A 14,807-nucleotide genomic window follows, 5' to 3' on the forward strand; every position below is an offset into this window, starting at 1 on the left:
AAGTCAAAAAACGTAAACATAAAGAATAAATAATCACTTTAAGTGTCCACCCCCCTACCCCATGTAAATGTTTAAAATGATCTAAAACATACAAGTAACCGAAACATCTCTGCTTTAGTCTCTGCCCTATTTAAATGTCTAATGGCTGCTGGTATGAAACTATTTTTGTATCGTTTTGTTCTACAGCTAATACTAGAAACCTGCGACCGGAAGGAAGGAGCTGAAACTCTGAGTGTAGGGGATTATTTCTTAATTATCATCACTAAAGACTGAGTTTAAACAAATAGGGTTTGAGTCACTAGAGCAGGCACGTGCACAGGTAGGTAGGAGCACATGCCCTTTTTTTCTCCTGAATAAAAATTGCCCCTTAAAAAGGAATGAAAGTGCCCCTCTGCTCTTTAGTACGCGATCATCTAACAACCTCATCTCCCACATCTCCCTGCTCCAAGCTCTTCTGTTCGCAATTCGCAATCTTCCAAATTCCACAGGGCATAGAGTAGCTCCTCCCCTTTAAAAAAAACCAGCCAATAGCATTTTGTTTGATCACAGCTCTGCCAGTGAGAGTTGTTGAACTCAAGTGCATCAAAAGAAAAGTAAATAAGAAGCGTCCTGAAGGGGGCGGGGCATGCCAGATACTAGAGAGTAATTGAGTTTGGATGCAAAAACCTCCAAATGCCGTCTGTAATTGTCCTCTAAAATGAGTATTTTTGTCAGGGTCCTGTGTGTATGTTCAGTAATATCACTTTTATGGCAAAGAATAAGTCCTTTGCCTGGTCCGAAAAGTAAAATATCTCAACATAAACAAAGGAGGCTGAGTAAAAATTTTGATGAAAATTAAGGTTTTCGATGAAAATTTTAGACGGCACTTTTAGAGGTTTTTGCATCTGAACTCTTCATTTGATTGGTCAAGCTTTGATGAGAAACTGAAGTATGAGGTGATGTGAAAAAAAAAAACATTGATTAATTTATGTATAAGTGACACATGTTTTTATCCCTTTTATATTCTCTAAATGCAATTTTTTCACTCTTTTGAAGCACACTAGCTAAAAGATAATCTTAAAACAAAAAGACTGGAAATTTTCTTTTTATTTTGTTTAATTATTTATTTATTTATTTATGATATCATTAGCATGATCACACAGGACATGCTCCATGTCACTACTTAATGTTGTTTATTCATCTGGATTTTAACATTCTTCAAAACATTTGGGATAATGTAAGTCCACAAAATATATAACACTGTTCTAGTGGGTTTTGTCAATTTCAATGAATGAGTCTTACATATTGTGCTGTTAATGTACTATTGTATATTATAAAGTGGACAAGGTTAAGCCACATGTAAAAGAAAAAAGAAGATATATGTGTAAGGAAACGTGAGGATCAGAATGAGGGTCACAGTGAGCAGTCTGACAAAAGTGTGTTGTTGTGGTCAGAGTCACCTCACGTCCAGCTCTGATTTTGCCAAAGGCAATTATTCATTAGGTGTTCAGTGTGAAAGCACAGTTTGATGCAGATTTGCGTTTCTTTATCACATCACGCTCAGTGTGAAGTGGCCTTTAGGGGCTGACCTTCATAAATTTTCATTTGAAAGCGATTCATCATAAAAGATAAATGTTAGATTGGGCTGGATGCTCTGTGTTTCGGTTTCCACCACACTTCAAGCACTCATGCTACCTCTGACATGAATGAGAAATGGATTGCAGCAGTTTCTTTCTTCCAACAGTCACGTCCAGCGCAGACACAGTTTTAGGATCACAAGGAAGGCAATGCAAAGATGTTTTTTCACATCTTGGCGCTTCATGACATCAGAGTAACCCTCAGAGTCACTTCTGTCAGTTTGACGTGTGAACTGATGGGCAGGGATGCAGGAGTAGGCACTGATGTTTTTTGCAGAGGTGGTTTTTCATTGCACTATTATATAATTCAGAGACAGAATATGAAATAAATAATTATGTCAGTTTTTTTTATATATAAAAGTTGTTTATTAATAAGTTTTAAGTTCCGAAACTTACAGCAGGTTCTAGTGGCACAGCAATTTAGTCCCATATGAAGAAGGAAAAAAATGTATGGACCCTAACCCCACCCTCTATTGAAGTGACAATTTATTGACATTTACTGTTGCATATTAAAAGAAATTAATGCCCTTACCTAATGCCCTGGTCAAATCACATGAATTTTTCACTATTTCAGCATGATTTTCTTGACGTAGGGTGTTGTGGGGATTTGTAAATGACAAATGGCCATTGTAACACAAGATTCATGTAAAGCCCCGATCAGATTACACGATTTAGGCATGATTTTCTGTAATGTGGCATAGTTCACGACAACCGACACCATGTCTGCGACGCCTCACGACACTGTCGCAGCAAGTCTAGCATGTTTAATTTTTCCCCCATCTTCACGACGAGTTCCGTCACGTGGATGACACTGTGCAATAGGAACTCATCATTTCTCAATTATATCAGTGAGTGCTGCTGTTTATGCACTCCTCAGGTAATCAAAAATAGGCTGCATGCATATTTATAGCTTTCTTATGGGTGGGTCACGGGTGGATAAGATCAGTTATTGGTTGAACAAACTTTAGCCTACCTTTTCTAAAATATTAAGGTGTTTATAGCGGAAAGTGTTTATAGCGGACTTGTTTTGAAGCGCATCACCTCAAATGATATTCATTAATCTTGTTTATTGATAACTGACCAACATAAGATACATTAACATTAAAATACAAATTATACCAAATGAAATTTGTTTCAAAAAGGTATTTTTTTCCAAGAAAATTATATGAATTATATTTTTGTTTGTGTCCCTCCGCTATACGAGCCATGGTCTTTAGCCTCCTTGTTAGAGCAACTGACTCCCATCCGGAAGGTCTCCAGTTTGGTCCCAGCTTTGAGTGAGTTGGGTGCAGTAGGACCGGCTGGGTTACGTTGGTGCTGTGATCCGGATCCGAGTGAGGTTTAGGGGGGTGAGTGTAATGGAGACCAGCTAGTAAGTGCTCTGCAGGTAAATTTCACTCCTCTAACCTTTAAAGATGCTCTAGCATCATACGCTAGAGGCCATTTTTTTAGCCTCCTTGTTAGAGCAACCGACTCCCATGCGTAAGGTCACCAGTTCGATCCCACCTCGGGGTGGGTTGGTTGGTGGAGGACCAGCGGGGTTACACTTAGGTGATTTAATATTCTCTGTCTCATTCGTGGCAAGTTCAGGCGTGGGAGTGTTTAATAAGCAATGATGGCTGGAAAATATACATTTAGATTTTAAAGAAAAAATCTTAATATTAAAAAGTTATTGTAAGTTTGATCCTAGCCTTGTCGCAATGAATGCCCTTAAATAATGTAGCTATTAGTTGTCAGCAAACATCAGTGTTTATTGAGATTTGAATGAGATAAAACATTTTTTAATTGAGATAAGAAACATTATTATAGCAACACTTGTGACTGCTTTGGGAAATAACGCTCATCGTAGATGTCTCAGGATGACTGATCACGAAGGAATGTGTAGTCTGGCACATTTATTACCCATGACATGTCAAGATTTTATCACGACAAAATTGCATAATCATATTTACTGTAGACCAAATGCGTATTTATAATAACACTGACCGCCGGGCATGTCATACACCCAGAAATACAAGATCATATACAGAAATTTGAAGGTTTGGAAGTTGGAATTTATTCAGTGTTTGTTTGGGAAATGGTGCAAAAGACAGCACGAACACCACAGAAAAAACATTGGACATGTACATAACCATTGATGAGGACGGATTGAGACTCAGCTTTCCCCTTATTCTGCTTTTATGTAGTGTTGTGTGGAGACGACGTCTCCAAGTGTCAACGTCAGAGTGAGGCTATTGTCACTGACTTCTCAGAGCAGGGTCATCTTTTTACCATCCCATTTCTGAACATGCAACAACTTCCCTCCATCTAAAGTTATAATAGACTTGACTTTTCGGTAGTCTGCAGTGGTCTCGTTGACCTACTCTCCCAGTTTGAAATTGATTTCTGTGGATTTAAAAGTGCTGGCGGTTTTAATTGTGAAAACGTCACCCTCCTTGGAGATGATGGTTGTGGGTTTGATCATGTTGGCAACTTGACGCGTGGCAAGGCCAACACCAAGGGTTTTCATGTACTCATCAATATTCTTGCTCTTCTTCAAGTTCTACCTTCCGACAAAAATGTCTGCCATGTTTGAGCTGAAGCGCAGCTGAAAATGCCACGACACTTTTATTATTTGAAGCAAAAGTCATATTTATTGTAGACCAAATGCGTATTTATAATAACACTGACCACTGGGCATGGTGTACACCTAGAAATACAAGATCATATACAGAGGTTTGGAAGTTGGAATTTATTCAGTGTTTGGGAAATAATGCAAACGACAGCATAAACACTGAGGGTTTTCATGTACTCATCGAAATTCTTGCTCTCTTTCTAGTTCCACCTGCCAACAAAAACGTCTGCCATGTTTGAGCTGAAGCGCAGCAGAGAATGCCATGACATGTCAAGATTTTATCAAGACAAAATTGCATAATCTGACATAGTGACATTTGAAAGCAACAAAAAAATCGTGCACTTGCAACTACACCTCTGGAGCTATAGTTAGAAACATGGTTCCTGGCCATGTTCTATTCCCACTTATACCCCTCTATGCCCTATTAGTTTAGAACATTCTAACATTTGGAATGATTAAAAAAAGCATTAAATTCATCTCTATTAGGTGTAATTTGCTTTCAAAGTACTTTTACATTTCAGTTTTAGCAATCTTCATGTTTACAATTGAGCTCCCTTCGCAGTGCGCCGATCTAATTTTGAACACAGCCGAGCGGATTTTATGTTACGTCTACAAAGCTGGTATATTTTTTACAGTCATTGCTGCAAAGCTTGTGAAAACAAAAAACATAGCATACGTTAATGCTTTTATTTGATAGTGGGTTGTTTATTAAGCAATGTAGCCTACTGTATTAGATATGGGTTTTTTGGTTAGAACATTTCTGCAGTGGTTTGCATGTGTCAAATTGTAAAAGTAGACTTTTTAAAAAATAAAGAATAGATAAACAATATCCTACCTAATAATAAAAATAAATAAATAAATAAATAAAGAAGAAATAATAATAATAACAATTATCATGATTAATATTATTATTAAAGTATATATTTTTTCCATTTCCTAATAAATAATAAATATTACCCTGTTTAGAGCATCATTATGGGCATTTTACATTATAGCTAATGTGGTTCAAACGATGTATTTGCGACAGAGAAACTTTGCGTTTTTGTCACTACATCATTCTTTTCCCAAACGATGCATCGAACTATAGTTCAGCCGCGCGTTACGTCGTTGTTTGGGAAACGCACCCCTGACCGGGGCTTTACATAAAAAAACACTCTACCCAACAACTTTTTCACCCAGAATGGAACGTATAACAAATGTAGCCAATGTAAATATTTAAAAACTGCATGCATGCAAACACAAACAGAATAGGCACAGTGGCCCAAAATGTAAAAGCTACTCACTCATTTTAGTTGCATTCTCCGGGCCTTTCTTTCAGCAAATTCTTGTCCCTGATGTTTAATTCACAGCTTCATGCATTCTCGATGGAAACAATAGCCAGTCCTGATAGTCTGCTCTAGAGCATGGTGCTGTCTCACCTTCGACATCAGTGTCTTTCGCACTATGTCAGCACAAAAATATAATAATAGTTTCATTTTCTCTTTCATATTTATGGCCCCAATCTTTTGTTTCTATTTGTCCATTGTTTAATGCTGTTAGCTAGCTACTAATCTCTCATCACACAGTGTTTTCCTTCTGACGGAGAAATTAGAAATTAAGGAGAAACAACAAATCACTGCTCATGACATGCATACAAAAATATATTTATTGTGGCCACGAATTAAAAACTAATTTCCTCGTTCCACTGGGTGGGCCCGCAATCAGCCCTGGTGCATACATGCCTATAGACCATTTCAATGTGGTCATGTCATTGGCCCATGCACATTTCCTGCTTGTTATCAAACTGTAACAAGAGGCAATTCAGTCATAACTTGATGTTAAAGCAGCTGTCATAACATTATTTATCAATATGTGGCTCTTTTTGGATTCTGGGAAGCTTCAGAAATTAAAAATGTGAAAACGGAAATACGTTGTGACCATTGTTTTTGTTTACATCCCTCAGAATGGTCTATACACTACGCCATTGGCATGCTTGTATATATGAGTACGTCTCATCTGTCAAAGGATGAAGAAAAATTGGATTGATATCATGACTTTTTTAAAGACTGGTATGTCCCACATATTGGGCTCTTCGCTTGATCTGTCATATTGATTTTGAATATGACAGATTAGGCTTGAGTTTCTACGCTCTTAAAAAACTCCCATCTCTATCAGAAAGTTGTTTACTCTGAAACATCTCCGAGAATAAATTAATCATGTAAGGTCAAGTATGTCCTTTGGCTGTTTGTCTAACGTGACTAATTCCATCTGTTTCTTTTTTTTTCTCCCCCTTAAGTTTGTTTTTGCGAAACAAATCACATTAATATGCAGTTCTTTCATTTGGATGCACGATAATGACCTCGTTTTCAAAAGCGAAGCGGTGCTGCACCTGGTAATTAAGTGGTAAAATTGATTGCTAGTCAAAAGGTTGTCTCAGAGGATATCAAGCACTAGATCTAAACTCAATATTATCACCCACACCATGGATGGGAGTAAATTTGGGATGAGCAATTTGTGATAATCCCAAACATCCCCCCCGCTCTTCCAAACAGATCATGACCCATTAGAAAACGACAAACGGAGCGGTCTGCTGCTGAAATTTAAAGCTGATGCTCTGAACTTTTTTCATTTTCATAGTGCCGTCTTTCTGGGGACTAGTTAACACTGCCTGGAATCTGTGCGCGATTGGGAAGAGACAGTCGCCGGTCAACATTGAAACCAGTCGCATGATTTTTGACCCCTTCCTCAACCCGCTACGACTCAATGCAGGGCAACGCAAGGTAAGTGGTAAATCAGATGAAGCTCTTTATCATATTTTCTTAAAACAACACACACACATATGCTGAGTCCCAATTTGCATACTTATTTTACGCCCTAAAAGTATGTCCTTTTTTTTTTGAAGGAAAAATATATACTTTTGAGTGTGTAAGAGAAGAGTATACAAGCTTTGGGACATACTACTTCCTCAGTTACAGATCATTGTGTTGCTTAGTTATGAGCCCTGTCAATCATCCACATCTCTGTCATATTTAATTTCCTACCTTACTGGAGACGCAGGAGCAGGATAATCTCCCATTCATGAGTTTTTAATGCAGAGAAATCTCCTCAGGTCTTTGGATAATTGTTTATTCAGAGGTTAATGTCTGAACACGTCTTTATATAAGTTCAGTATTGTTGTTGCAGATCCATTATAACACAGCATTAAAATATTTTCCAGTTGGCTAGATATTAACTAGAAAAGTAAAGTGCATAGACAAAACTTCATGGTGGTTTGAGAAAGCCTAGTCTGTAAGTTTGAAGTAGTTTTAAAGTTTAAATAGTTGCAGTAGTTTTTAAGAAGTTTGAAACAGTTGATAGATAGAATCAATTTATAATGCTAGGAAGAAAAGTACATATATGTTAGCATGTTTCTAGTATGGGTTGGCATGTTTCTCGCTCGGAGGTTATTGGGGGGTTCGGAGTGGCTTCTAACACATTGCTAGGCGGTTGCTAAGATGTTGCTTGGTGGTTGCTAAGGTTTTGCTTGGCGGTTGCTAGGTTGTTCTGAGTGGTTGCTGAGTTGTCGCTAGGCATTTGCTAATTTGTTCTGAGTGATTGCTAGGCATTCCTTGGTGGTTGCTAGGGTGTTGCTAGGCAATTTATAGGGTGTTCTGAAGGTTGCTAAGGCATTGCTAGGTGGTTGCTAAGGCATCGTTAGGTGATTGCTAAGGTGTTGCTAGGCAATTGCTAGGCTGTTCTGAATGGTTGCTAAGGCATTGCAAGGTGGTTGCTAAGTTGTTGCTATGTGGTTGTTAGGTTGTTCTGAGTGGTTGCTAGGTGTTTGCTAAGGCATTGCTAGGTGGTTGCTAAAGTGTTGTTAGGTGGTTCCTAAGGTGTTGCTAGACAGTTGCTAGGATGTTCTAAATGGTTGCTAAGACATTTCTAGGTTCTTGCTAAGCTGTTGCTAGGTGGTTGCTAGGGTGTTCTGAGTGGTTGCTAGGCGATTGCTTAAGTATTGCTTGCTAAGGTGTTGCTAGGTGGTTGCTAGGGTGTTCTGAATGGTTGCTAAGTGGTTGCTAAGGTGTTGCTAGGCAGTTGATAAGTTGTTGCTAGGGTGTTCTGAGTGGTTGGTAGGTGGTTGTTAGGGTGTTCTGAATGGTTGCTAAGGTGTTGCTAGACGGTTGCTAGGATGTTGCTAAGTAGTTACTAAGGTGTTCTATGTTGTTGCTAAGGTGTTGCAGTGGTGTTCTGAGTGGTTGCTAGGTGGTTGCTAATGTGTTTCTAGGTGGTTGCTAAGGTGTTTTGAGTAGTTGCTTGGAAGTTGCTAGCATAATTTAGCATTATTCTAGTAAGAATTTGTATGTTGCTAGCATGTTTCTAGCATAAATTAGCACATTGTTAGTAAAATTTAGTAGGAATTTGCATGTCGCTAGCATGTTTAAAGTATGAATTAGCATGTTGCTTGTATGTTTAAAGTATGAATTAGCATGTTGCTAGTATGAATAATATGTTTCTAGTATGGATTAGAATATTGTTGGTATGAATTGGTATGTTGTTAGTGTGTCCAATGTAAAGTCAATGGCAGTTTTTTGATAATGGAAGTCTATGGGACTGTTGCTAAGGTGCCGTAAGTGATTGCTAGAATGTTGCTAGTGAGTTGAAAGGCCATCAGTGATTGGCAAATTTGTTGGCAAAAAGTTATGAGGTCATAAAGTTTGATCCAATGGTAACCCTGCAGAAAAATCCAGCTTAAACCAGCCTAGGCTGGTTTTAGCTGGTCGACCAGTCTGGTTTTAGAGGGGTTTTGGCCATTTCCAGGCTGGTTTCCAGCCATTTTTAGCCTGGTCTTAGCTGGTCAGGCTGGAAACTCACCAGCTAAATCCAGCTAAAACCAGCTTGACCAGCCTGGGTTATGCTGGACATAGCTGTTTTTGGCTGGGCTCCCAGCCTGGCTAGGCTGGTCAAGCTAATTTAAACTGGTCATCTTCCAGCCTGACCAGGCTGGAAATGGCTGGAAACCAGCCTGGAAAAGGCTAAAACCCCTCTAAAACCAGCCTGGTCGACCAGCTAAAACCAGCCAACCAGCCTAGGCTGGTTTAAGCTGGATTTTTCAATAGGGAAGTCAATGTGACTTTTCAGTTTTTTCCGGGACAGTTTTCAGAAAACTAAGTCGGATCATTTGGAAAAGATATAGCAACCCGAGTCAGACCAGTTTGGAGGTTTGTTGTTAGTTTGGAGGTTGTTGCTTGAATGGTCTAGGAGGATATACATATAGATATTAGTCTCAGAAGAAGAAGAAGAAGAAGAAGGAGATGAAGACGGAAGAATAATAGGTTTATGTAGTGTAATAGTATGTTGGCTTTCTCAACCCACCATAATTAAGTCGTACAAACATTTTTACAGAAGCCTCTCTACTTGACGGTTGGTCTCACTTGTCCATCATGTTTGTAGTTTGTTTACACTTCTCACCTGCGTTTGTGGTTCTAATCGAATTCACGTGCAATGTGCAATGTGGGCAAAGTCAGCGGTTAGAGTATGGACGCTTCTACACTTTCTATTTTTACCGGAAATAGTAAAACATCCGGGAACCTTTGGCATACTCTTTTTAACTTTCTATGATTTGGGACATACTAATTCTATTATCAAATACTATTTAGGACGTATAGTATGCAAATTGGGACGCATCAACAAACTCTGACTGACATTTACAGCATAATGTTGTTCATAACATCACAAAAGAGCGATTTTTTTAACATTATTCATACCAGCTGAAGATGGACAGACACATATTATCCACCTCAGAACACTGTCCCATAATTCACTGTGGATTTTGACAAGAATGGGTCACACAGCGTAACCCCAGCTTAGCGGTCCATTTGTCAAATCTAATCACATTCTGTATTTACTTCTGCCGCCGTTGTTTAGACAGCTAGTTGTTTGTTTAGTCACTCAGCCTTAATTCACCGGATGACTTTTTATACACCTCAATTGGCCAATGAAGCAGATCCTCAATTATTTCTGCCAAGCAAAACACTGAAGCTTTCCAAATTAAGCCTTTGAAGATGCCTAATGCTTCACGACTGTTAGTTTGTTACAACGCTGCTGTAATGAGATCGCTAATTCTCTCCGGCGTGTAAAATGGCTTGCCATTTGCTTTCAGTGAGTTGCACCTGCAGTCGGTCAGCAGATTAGTGTGACTAAACTCGATTACCCGGCGTTTGATTATTGATGGTTGTATCCATGAACTATCGCTCTGACCTCTAAAGGGATTCAAGAGGATGTTGTCATACAGATCTTGAGCACGGGGGGGATTTATTCCACAGAGCAGTAGGGAGAGGAAGGAGTTAATTCCTCATTTAACATCCTGTTTTATGATTAATGCTGCTGTGCATCTGCTGGGGGAGATTAGGCGAGCTCACCATCTGTGCTGACAGCGGCTGTCACTGAAGAATTCTCCAGTGAAGCTCCGAGAGGTTATGGTTATGGATGATATACCGTAGTTCATCCACACTCAATAATACATTAGTACCCTAGACTTAGTCAGGAGCCCCAAAATAAAGTGCACTGGTGTTTTCCTCTGGAGGTTCTTCTGCTCTTATTTCAAGAGACCCAATTACATTTATGTATGCATTGCTCCTTTGAGCTTGTTATGACTGCGCTCGCTATGTGGGAGTTGCGAGTTATTCCTAGAGAAAAGACCATGGGAATCCCTAAATGTACTTGGTAAATTCAAGTCAGTTGGATTGGGCTGCGGCGTTTGTTATCAGAGGGCTGTTAAATAATAGAATTTATGCATGAGAACTCTAGGCTGTAATGGAAAAGTCTTTGGTTTCTTTTAGATGGACAGATTAAATATGTTAACTGCAAGGAGCTGCTTCTAGTGAATCCACATATGAGACTTCATTCTCATATCTTTTCAGATCAGGTAATTGTAAGATATAGATTAAAATATGAGTAAAGTTCTGAGATAAAGTTGTTGCTATGATAAAATCACAACTGTTGAATCAGAATTATTACCCCCCACCCCCCACCCCATTATTTCAACACATTTCTAAACATAATAGTTTTCATAACTCATTTTTAATAACTGATTTATTTTATCTTTGCCCTGTTGACAGTAAATAATATTTTACTAGATATTTTTAAGACAATTCTATACAGCTTAAAGTGACATTTAAAGGCTTAAATAGGCAAGTCATTGTAAATTGATGGTTTGTTTTGTAAAATATTGAAAAATAGCTTAAGGGGGCTAATAATTTTGACCTTAAAATGGTGTTAAAAATGTAAAACTGCTTTTATTCTAGATGAAATGAAACAAATAAGACTTTCTCCAGAAGAAAAAATATTATCTGACATACTGTGAAAATTTCCTTACTCTGATAAACATTGTTTAGCAAATAAATAAAAATAAAAAAAAAATGTAAAGGGGGGCTAATAATTTTGACTTCAACTGTATATGTGACCCTGGACCACAAAAAATTGTAGGATACTGAGGATATTATGATTCTAAAAACCATTAGAATATTAAGTAAAGAATATTTTATAAAATGTCCTGCAGTAAACCAAAACAAACTTTTGATTAACATGCATTTGAGTAACATGCATTGTTTAGCACTTATTTTATTTATTTTTTGACAGGGTTAAAAGTGATTTAATCCGCATTTAGACCATTGTTAATTTTTTTTAACCATCAGATTCTATATTTTTACATAGTTGGCTGGATTTTTTGGCAGGATATTCTTGTCCTATCCTAACAAAGTATACACCAATGGAAAGCTTATTTATTCAGCTTTCGGCTGTTGTAGAAATCTCTTTCTTTTTTTTAGATGGTGCTTTGTCTGATTTTGTGGTCCAATTAAAATTAATGTTCCATTTGCACAATTTGTGTTGCATTTTTACAGTTACATCAAATAAATCTCTCTACATCACTCAACTAAACAAAAAATGCTAAATTATATTACAAAACAAATACGTCCTAAATACTGACAATATAAACATAAAAGTGCATTTACTTTATTAAATGTATGATAGTAGATAAATAAAGGCTGAAAATATGAGATAGTATAAAGTTGCAATTAGAGAAACTGTGGGATGAAATAATTTATCAACAGAATTCCACCTATGTGTCAAAAAACGAATTACCGCTTGTGCGAGGGTTTTCTAATGCATGGGCTGAGAGTAAAATTCACATTATTTTCCCATTCTGGCTGCTGTCATCAGTCTCTCACAGTTTTTTCCCTTTTTCTGAAAGTTTTTATAACATCAGCGCGAAGTTTTTCTTTTATTATTTGAGCAAAAAGATTGTAAAAAATTATTTGTTGTATTCTCTCATTCACTGCGCTCTTAAGTTTCCACAATATGACGACTTCCGCTGCTGAGAAACCCGGAAATGTGAAAAGGGTCTATTATGAACCATAAAAGCATCACTGATCGTTGCCAAAATGCATTAAAACTGGCTTTTCTGGTGAGACATGGCAATATATTAAAACATAGTTGTTCAAAATTTAAATGTTAAACATCAAGACAGAAAGGGTGCACTTATATAGTTAGTCTGTGCATTAGCTTGGCATTGGCAGTTGTCATGTAACTGAAATGATTGTGGGTTTCTTTTTTGTGGACTTTTTGTGGAAAGTACAAACTAATTTCAGTCACTTCATTCTTTTGGTCAACGTGCCTTGGCTTGTTTTGAAGGTGCTTCCAGTGTTTGGTTGCTTTTGTCCATTAATAATAACACATCATTGCATGCCTAATGAACCTCTCCTACTGTAGCTCACTGTAATCATCTTTACCTTTCTTTACTTTACATTTACTTCACTAGTAAAAGGCACCCGCTTTAACGTTTTCACTCGATTGAATGGTCGTTATCAGCGATTATCAACTGATAGATATGGGCCGGTAGATGCCTCTACGTCTACTTATAGGTTTAGAAGACTGTTATCATCTATTCACGTGGTTAATCAGCTATACTAAGAGAGAAGACTCCAGATTCAGATCTGTTTTTACATTACTGTAATGGTTGGGCTTAGGGTTGGGGTAGGGGTAGACATTAATAAAATACAATTAATAGGAAATTTAATAAATAATATAAATCATTTTTGTTAACCTCCGGCCGCAGCCGTATATAATAGCTGATTAACCATGTGGATGAATGATAACAGCCTTCTGAGAAGGCACCTACTGGCCCATATCAATTTGCTAATAACCACTGATAACGCCCATACAATCAAGTGACAACATTCAAATTGGCTGTAATAGGTTTCCAGCACCCAGACTACTGCAAAGCTCCTCAATTGAACTGAATTGAATTTGACAGGTTTAACAAACTGTACAAAATAACAAGTGTTCCACACACCTTGAAGTAAACTGTGGAGGACAAAAACAAAACAAAGCATTTGGCCTATTTCCAATGCAATCCTCACTGTTAGCACAAAGGATGACTACAATGTACTGAAGAGCTGATATATAAACTAAAACATTAACTCCTGCTTAAAACAGCAGAAAATAAATTCACAATACAAACATATACTAACAGTGAAAAATACCACCGGCCATCATAAATGCTAAGTAGCATCATCACAATGCGGTTTTAATCATTACAACTCCATTCCGCTGTAATCTCCGGTCGCTGATTCTCTCCACCACCCACACTCCACAATTTTACATCATTAACATTTGGCTGTGGATACTTTCACGATAACAGCCAGGGCATGGAGAAGTAAGCAAAAAATTATAATTAATCCTTCACAGCTCCACTTTCTTTTACCTCCATTCCTCTTAGAGCCTGACTATAGATGAAAAATGAACTTTCATAAACAATATTCGCTCCCTAGTATGTCACTGTCTTGCATCAAAAATGAAAAATGCCCCAAACTTGGTTGCTTAACTGGATACAACAAACTATAAAACACAGTCATTAATAGTTATTAATGGTGGCATGCTCAATCCGCACGTCGCCATCTTGGCTGAACCCTAATGAATAGACTGGTTAAAGGGCATCTATGGTAAAAAATCTACTTTTCAAGCTGTTTGGACAGATCTGTGTGTTGGTATAGTGTATAGACCGTCATACTGGGGTGATATGAACACACCCAGTCCTTTTTTTTCAATTTAACTACAAAAAAAAGGGTCGGCCTTTTCAAATCGATCGCACCATTACGTTGGTGTGCGATCCACCAGCCCACCGAATTGATTGACAGCTGCGCGCATTAACATGTTCCGGTAGTCGCGTGTATATGTCAACAAGACCAGGCAGACATATGCAAAGCAACCGGGAATAAAAGCTCTGTTCTGTTTGCTAGGATCAGCAATCATCATCAAATGTGATTAAGAGTAAGTTTCACATGTTTAAAATGTTTTAAAACAGAGTATGTGTGTAATTAATTACAGTGTTTTACTTCAGCTTTACTTCATCAGCACAGCCGCGTGTCAGAACAATTATAAAAGAAGACAGTGTGTGGGTGTGTGTGTGTGTGTGTGTGTGTGTGCGCGTTAACTTTGTAACGATATTGTGTGTGACTCATCAATGCAACTTCACAATACTGATTAGTAAAGGTTAGTTCTTACTGTAGTATCTCACAAACGCTACGTGAGACCTTCTTCCTTTAAGTCTGTCTGTTGTC

At 37.9% G+C, this 14,807-nt stretch overlaps 2 protein-coding genes across 5 annotated transcripts in view; one reads left to right on the plus strand and one right to left on the minus strand.

Annotated features, from left to right (window-relative positions):
- ca10b (carbonic anhydrase Xb) overlaps positions 1-14,807 on the plus strand; it is a 61,772-nt gene that overhangs the window by 24,144 nt on the left and 22,821 nt on the right. For 3 of the 4 annotated variants that reach the window (XR_012401101.1, XM_005164096.6, XM_691875.8), the window contains exon 3: positions 6,847-6,989. The exons of the other annotated variant lie outside the window; for it this stretch is intronic. Coding sequence is in view for 2 of the 3 variants with exons in the window: in XM_005164096.6 (XP_005164153.1) it covers positions 6,847-6,989 (143 nt within the window). In the remaining variant the exon portion in view is untranslated. The remainder of the gene's footprint in view (positions 1-6,846; positions 6,990-14,807) is intronic. 4 annotated transcript variants of the gene reach the window in all.
- Positions 3,784-4,204, minus strand: LOC108182833 (fatty acid-binding protein, heart-like). The gene is given in 1 exon segment (XM_073944720.1): positions 3,784-4,204. A coding segment is annotated over 1 exon segment (402 nt). The 5' UTR covers positions 4,186-4,204.

Source organism: Danio rerio, chromosome 3, assembly GCF_049306965.1.
Source record: "Danio rerio strain Tuebingen ecotype United States chromosome 3, GRCz12tu, whole genome shotgun sequence".
Classification (NCBI taxonomy): domain Eukaryota; kingdom Metazoa; phylum Chordata; class Actinopteri; order Cypriniformes; family Danionidae; genus Danio; species Danio rerio.